At 45.3% G+C, this 7,500-nt stretch overlaps 2 protein-coding genes across 2 annotated transcripts in view; both read right to left on the minus strand.

The window, feature by feature from the left end:
• Nucleotides 1–4,943: 4,943 nt before the first annotated feature.
• Nucleotides 4,944–6,302, minus strand: LOC139893097 (uncharacterized mitochondrial protein ymf1-like). The gene has a single exon (XM_071876234.1). The coding sequence runs from the start codon at nucleotides 5,431–5,433 to the stop codon at nucleotides 4,945–4,947; it is 489 nt and encodes a 162-aa protein (XP_071732335.1). The 5' UTR covers nucleotides 5,434–6,302; the 3' UTR covers nucleotide 4,944.
• Nucleotides 6,303–7,128: 826 nt separating this feature from the next.
• The window catches only part of LOC139894568 (small ribosomal subunit protein uS12m), a 404-nt gene continuing 32 nt past the window's right edge, over nucleotides 7,129–7,500 (minus strand). The window contains exon 1 of the mRNA XM_071877922.1: nucleotides 7,129–7,500. This exon is cut by the window's right edge and continues 32 nt beyond it. Coding sequence (XP_071734023.1) covers nucleotides 7,155–7,500 — 346 coding nt within the window. The 3' untranslated portion in view covers nucleotides 7,129–7,154.

Raw genomic sequence — 7,500 nt, forward strand, 5'->3', positions numbered from 1 at the left:
TCCATATGGGGAAGGAGCGTTGTTGTTTGCAAGGTCTCGATTATTTACATGGACCCACTTCTCATTCGATTTGTGGGAATTTTCTGATCTATAAACCGTCCCTAACTAATGATCGGCTCATGTTTGAGGATGATGAATCACTTCGTGTCGACCTGTTGCCAATAAACTTTCCGGCCTCATATGAGAATGGAAAACTGGAGCATTTTCTGCATCGGTGGATGAAGAATCGCGAACATAAGAATTTCTGGTTGACCATGTTCCCAGAAAAAAGATACTTTCAAGAAACGACGAACACGACTGAAGTGGCTATACATACAAATCCATTTACGGATCTATATGCTCCGATTGGAACTTCTAGTTCCAGAACAGGTGGCTGGTATACTACCATAATGAAACTGCCTTTTATTTTTTTTATTCGGATCGGATTTATGTTGGCTTCGTTGGGAGGATCGCGTAGTTTGTTACGTCAGCTCCAAAAGGATAAGTTGCCTTGGAATCGATAAATTTACGTGGAATTCATAATTGCATAAAAGGAGTCAAAGTAAAATAGTGGCTGCGGCGCGTTGAGGCACTTCTTCGACGGTTCCCGTACGCCCGGCCTGCCGGCCCGCTCTGAAGAATTCATGGGTCGGCAGGCGGGCGAGACAGAATGGGCGGGCACTACTAACCAAGCCAAGCCCAGTTCCCGCCGATAGGCGCAGGTAGCTTGCTTCCAAGCCTTGCCTTATATGATAGTTGTGGCCATGGCCCGAAGGAGCCTTAAGCACTTGTACAATGCTTCAAGTCAAGGCTCCCTCCCACTCGTTGCCCAGAGCCTTGACTTTCCATGTTTTTAGTCAAATGCGCGCTAGCGCGCTACAACTAGCACTTTTTTCTCTGATAGGCTCGCTTCTTCAAGCTCCGCCCCTTATTGAAAAAAAAAGCGCTAACGCGCCTTTACTTTTTTATATAATACCTTATTTCTACTTCTTTCTCAAAGTAAAGCAAGCAACCTTTCGCCTTTATTTGAGGAGATATAAAAAGAAGCAACCTTACTAAGCAAACGTAGGCTTGGGCTCGAAAGCAAGAAGCAACGGCTTTCGCGCTTGTTGGAGCTATTAAGCATCTTAGACTATTCCATTCCATTTTTCAGCTGGACAGAAAAGGGGAAACTTTCCGCGGGATCCTCTTTCTGCGGGATGCTCTTTTGCGCTACGATGGACTTTTTTACTCTTTAAGTGCGCCACTCCTTCTTTTGTCCTGTATCTGTAGCTGCTTTTCCCGCACTCTCTTTTATCCCGCCGAAGGTCCCCCTTACGTAATAGGGGTTAAGTTAAGGGGGGTGCACACCGTGGTCAAATCTGCATGAAAAACCGCGGGGAATCATTAGTATTAAGTACTCTGCTCCCGCACCCCCTATCTCTTAAAGGCTCTGCGCTCCCGCATTATGATTGATCCTGTGCAATGTTGTAATCCTGCTGTTCCTTTATCCCCCGCTCCGCAGCTGCTGGAGACTTAGTCATATTTTGAGCCTTTTGCGGTACTGATTGATGTTATGGGGGATTACTTGGGTTGGCCGGACTGTTTGTTTGCGAAGGCCGAAGGACTGAAAAATGAGGTTTTTGCTGTTATTGGACAGAATTGGTGCCGTTTTCCCACGCCTCATTTTCCATAATATGATTATGAGCTGCAGAACGCTTGAAGCTGGAATTTTAGCATTGACTTTGGAACACAGGCCAAACTACGCTCCTAGGCTCCCTTCTTCGAGGTTGATTCCCCCAGATCAAATGACAAGGAGCCAAAAGCGAAGATGGCAGCGGAGGAATCTGATGGCTAGGCGAATGGGGGTTGAATACTCCGAGTCAACAGGGTTGGTTGGAAAGCCTCAGAAGAGCCGTGATAAAGAACAGTCTCGGAATAAGGAGCCCGAAGGGAAATCAAAGCGGGATATGGATCAAATCCTCCTCCCCCAAAATGTACCAAACTCAACATAGATGGATCAGCTGCTATGGGAGAGAGTGCAGGTGGTGGTATCCTGAGAGAGAGTTAAGGTCAAATTTTTTTCCTTCTCTTCATTCTATCACAATGGTACTAACATGATGGCTGAGACTAGAGCTCTCAGAGATGGGTTCAAACTATGTTCTGATAAGGGCATCCAAGTGAATGACATCGAATCTGATTCCAAAGTTATGGTGGACTCCATCCTTGGTCTTATATCCACTCCACCCCTTGACATGTGCTTTACTTGATCAGAGAATGCATCAGCTTATTGTCTTCTGGCATGATGGTTTCTCACATCTATAGACAAGGCAACTCAATTGCAGACAGACTGGCTTCTCATGCTTACTCTCACAGGTCTGATTGCATCGTTGAAGCTGCTTCTTTTCTCTTGCAAACAAGCCTACTACAATGACAAGGAAGGCCTTTACTCTTATTCCTGTTCCCGGAATGCTTTCTTTCATCAAAGTCACGTAAGAAATAGAAAACGTACAACTCGTACAATTAAAGGCTTGTCAATTCTTGGTGTAATACTCACTCGAAAATGATGGGTGTCAGAATTTCTCACTTTTCAGGCAGTCTCATCCGTGTAAGAATTAGGAATTCCTCTTCCAACTCGTCCCAGAATGGGCGTTATGGCAAAGAACAAGAAGAAAACAAAAGGGGAAATTTGTCCAATAGTCACAAATGGTGCCTCCACAGGTTGACATCCGATCCAACCTAGTAGTAAGCGATCCGCCAAAAGCAACCAAAATATTCCTTGGTGAATCGGGCGAAAACTTGAACTACGTACATACATACTTTTAAAAAAAGGTAAAGCCAACAGACATATAAAAACTGGTGCTATTGCGGCTACACCTCCCGCTTTGTCAGGTATACTACGAAGAATGGCATGGATCGGTAGGAAATACCATTCCGGTACAATATGAGGCGGGGTGGGCATCGGATTAGCAGGTATATAATTGTCGGGATGCCCCAAAACATTAGGAGCATAAAAAAGAAGAATGGAAGAAAAGATAGCAAAAGCTACCCAACCTACTAGATCCTTTACATAAAAATAAGGGTAAGAAGCAATTTTATCCATCTCTGAATGTACACCCAATGGATTATTTGATCCATATTGATGCAATGCGGCCAGATGAAGAAGACTGGCGCCTACTAAAAGAAAGGGGAGTAAATGATGAAGACTAAAAAAACGATTTAAGGTGGCATTGTCCACGGAGAAACCACCCCAAAGCCAAGTCACTATGGTATCTCCTACTACAGGTATGGCGCTAGCTAAGCTTGTAATTACTGTAGCCCCCCAAAAGCTCATCTGACCCCAAGGTGGTACGTATCCTATAAAAGCTGTCACAATCATTAATAGTAAGATTACAACTCCGAGACACCGAACAAATTCCCTAGGACTGCTATAACTCGCATGATATAGACCACGAAAAAGATGAAGGTGAACCACAATGAGAAACATACTTGCCCCATTAGCATGCATATAACGGAGCAACCAGCCCCCTTCAACATCCCTCATAATGTGTTCTACGCTGTTGAAAGCTAGATCCACATGAGGTGTGTAATGCATAGCTAAAAAAACGCCAGTCACTATCTGAATGACTAAACAAATACCAGCTAACGGACCGAACCCCCACCAATAACTAAGATTGCTCGGGGTTGGATAATCTATCAAATGCTGATTAAGTGTGGAGAATATAGGTTGTTTAAGAATCGACAATCGTTGGTTCCTTACAGTCATTTATTTTGATTTTTGAGAGAGCGAACTCAGGTTCCCTCACCTTTTAGCGTTCTGGGGCCTTTATATAATATAAAAAAAAGATATCAAATTATATAATATAAAAAAAAGATATCAAAATCTTTAAAGTACCCTTAGAGTAGGGCGAAAGAAAGTCAATATGAGCGTTGGTTTTTCCAACGAAACAGTGAAAGATGCTGTTTTATCCTTATCCATGGATGGAGGGAGTGGACGGGGGGGTGCCGAATTGCCTACATATCTTCTTCAAAAGAATCAGACCATTTCAGTGAAAATGAGGAAAAACAACAAGTTAAGCGGCGGGCGGGAACCCAGTGAAGTGTGTGTAGAACTCTCGGTAGATTTGTGAACCCCTACTGTCTTGTGTGATCCCATCCAGAAAGGCTTGTAGGTTTGCAGTCAGGAGACTACGTTGCAAGGGGTCTTGCAAAGAGCCTACCTGCTCTGCCCTATCTTCAATGAAGGCGTAAGCCTCACGGCGTATGCAGTGATCAGAAATGGTACGACAATAGGGGGAATGGTGCAGTACTTCCTCGAGATTGCGTTCGTTTCGCATCAGAAGAAGGAGCTTGTTTTGTAACCTGCCCTTTACTTCCAACACGACGACTTCTTCCAGTTCCCTGTTCACAATCTCAAGCTTATGGTCAGGACTCAGAGCTTGCTCCAAGTTCTCGCGAACAAGAGCTTCATAATCCCCCTGCGGATTCTGGGGGGGTAGGTTGTATAGGTCGCGGTTCTGGAGACCCCGGATCCGAGCAAAGAGGCCACGCTCCGGAAGCCCCTCGAACCACTCCTGCTGCGGTGGAAGGACCCCTGGTCCCCCATTCCTGTCAAGACCCACATTGAGGGCTATGGCTCCCCCAAAAAAATGGAGAGACTTGTTCTTGCTCTTCCAATTCAGGAAGACTGATTTGCTTGGTCCAACCAAAAAAGATATGGGATTTTTGGGCGTCAGTCTTCTCTTACTTACGAGATTTCGAGTTCCCTTGAAAAACAGACTGTATAATCAGCCAGTAGTGCTTTATTAATGGATTCACTTTCTTGCTAAGGAGATGAGTTGCCTTTTTTAGAAGAAAGATTATATAAAAGATTATATATATATGTCCAATCCCCTGTGGTGGCGGGACCAACCAAGATGTATGTCGTCCAACCCAACCTCAGACTCTTTCTTCCCGACCTATTTGACTCTCTGGCCGCTGTTATAGTTATTTAGGTGGTATCCCGAGATTGAAGAGATCGAATTCCTCCGGGGAACACACGAAACAAAGATATGAACTGGGTAAATAGAAATGGAAAAGAGATGTTTCCAATTCATCAAAATGAGAAGCTTTTTCTACATCCATATGATCTACTAAAGTAGATCGGTATTGCCCATATAATAAAAGCAGATCTTGGTCCATGGAATCCCAAGAAGGTAAGAACTCCAACCTGTCCGATGCTTCTTCGGCCAAATACGATATACAAGTGGGACCCGCACTATGCGCAAGCTGTGCGAAAAACCGCTTCTTTTTTCCGGTTCTGAAACAACTTGGGCGAAATAGGGTTCTACCGGGAAACCATGGATTTTTTAGTTTTCGCCATTGGTTACTGGTTGAGCCACTGGAATGGAATGAGATAAGAATCTCGGGAGATCTTTCCTCTCCACTTACTCGTAACAGGCTTTCCCTCTGTAGAAGACTTCTTCCGAATGGCATAATTGGGAGATTTCTTCCTCGATCTTCAAAGAAAACTGACTCCTCCTACTCCTTCTTCTCCTTTAGGATAGGATCGTCGTTGGTCCTTCTTTCACTAATGATCTAATGATCTCACCATTTTCTAGTAGTTCTCGAGAACGCGCGAGGGACTATCCTTTCTATCGCTTGCCCTTTCTTTTCACTCTCAAGACAAGGCTCTCTCTCTTTCTCTCTTTTTGGGCATAGGTTCCCTCTTTGTTTTCGTTTCCATTGCCCTTAGCCTGTCGGTCGGCCCGGGCGCCCATGAGGTGTGGTCTGCTTTCAGAAGGATAAAAATAGGCGGTCTACCCGCTTTCCTTTCGGTCAGCTGCCCCTCAACCGCGTTAGAGGTCTTCTCAAAGATAAATCAAATAATAGAAGGAAGAATCGGAACAGGCTAACTATATATACTCAGTCTCCCCTAAGCCCACAAAAAGGAGCTTCCTCATAAAAAGACTCCCTCATCTTTATGAGTTGGTTATAGAAGGCGCTGCCGCGATCCTCCTCGAATAAAGACTGAAGTTTGCGTCTTAAAAGACTTACCTTGTATTCGCCACCTTGCCGGGTTTGCAAGAAGTCGCGGATGATCCGGTGTCGATGTCTCTGCCAAAATGGGCCGTCTAATTCGTACATTCTCGCTACGATTTGGCCTTTGACAGCAATAAGTTGTTCTACTTCGTAATCTTTGACAAGGGAATATTCATAACCTCTACGCTTGATAATCAGTCGATTTTTGAGCACTTGGCGCACGGAATTAAGATCCGGCTCCGGCAGTGCGTAATTCAAAGCCGGTCGGGGGTTAGGCTGCACTACTTCCTCGTCGTCCCCCTCCGATAATATGCCGAGGTCAAACGAAGAACCCCCCGAGCCCCCGCTGCCACCCCCCGCGGATCCAGGCCCGCCCGCCTGTAGAAAAGGCGCTACGGCTTGCAGGAGCTCGTTCATAAAGAGAACTCCTAAAAAAAAAAACAAAATGTAAAATCTAAATAACAAAGAGTTCTCCTAGACCATAACCCATGCCTTGAAACAAACCGCATGATGCGTTCCGGAGTTGCCGTAGTTCTGTTACCGCCTTGTCGTCTTGGGTTGGGAAGGATACGACAGGCTCAATTCAAGGACGCTCAATTTCAAGCTCAATTTCAGGCTTTCGAAGCTCTGACGCTTTCTGTCGCATTTGTTCTATCTTTTGTTTACCTATCATTTTCACTTTCTTTAACCGTACTTAGGTAGCTTTTCGTTCGTTCGGCAGAGGCGTAGAGCTATCTACTTGGTCGCGACTGGCTCTGCTACGCTAGGTTCTCCCTATGGCGCTACGCATCGTTCCCTTCGGTCGAGCGAATCCCATTGTTCCGGTCCGAGAATCCCTATGTCTGAGGTCGAGCAGCTACGCTCTCGTTGGTCGAGGTTAGATCCTCGTATGTCGCCACTCTCGTCACTGGGCGTTGTCACTGATGCCTTGTTATCTCAGGACACTCTGCCAGGTTGTTCCTTGTTGACCGGCCTTGCGATTCTCGTTATAGAATGTAGTGCCCAACAGTTTAAAGGAACGGGTGAAGTCTCGGGATCCGCTCTAGTCGAGTAAGAGATTTCCCCTGTAGAGTAGTCTCCGTATCAGTCCATGGGCTAAGGTGCAATTGCCTTCTTAGAGCCAGTAACTTCGTACTGAAAATTGGAGAAAAAAGAGTTACAGAGGCATCTTCCATTCATATCGATTTTGGTTTTTCTGCACCATATTTGGATCTCCCTTTTCTTCGATCCGGAATTCCCAACAAATCCTTGACTCCTCGAATACAATGGGATTTCACACCTGGCGAATCTTTCACTCTACCTCCTCTTATTAAGACTGTAGAATGTTCCTGCGAATTATGACCCTCGCCCGGAATGTGAGCAAATATATCATGTCGATTGCTCAACCGTACTTTGGCTATCTTACGTGGAGCTGAATTAGGTTTTTTCGGTGTTCTCGTTGGTACACGCGGGCGTACTCCTTGCTTCTGTGGACATTGATCCGAAGCTCGAGTACGGTCCGTGCGCCGTTTTTCTTCTCTA

Source organism: Rutidosis leptorrhynchoides, chromosome 2 (assembly GCF_046630445.1).
Source record: "Rutidosis leptorrhynchoides isolate AG116_Rl617_1_P2 chromosome 2, CSIRO_AGI_Rlap_v1, whole genome shotgun sequence".
Taxonomy (NCBI): domain Eukaryota; kingdom Viridiplantae; phylum Streptophyta; class Magnoliopsida; order Asterales; family Asteraceae; genus Rutidosis; species Rutidosis leptorrhynchoides.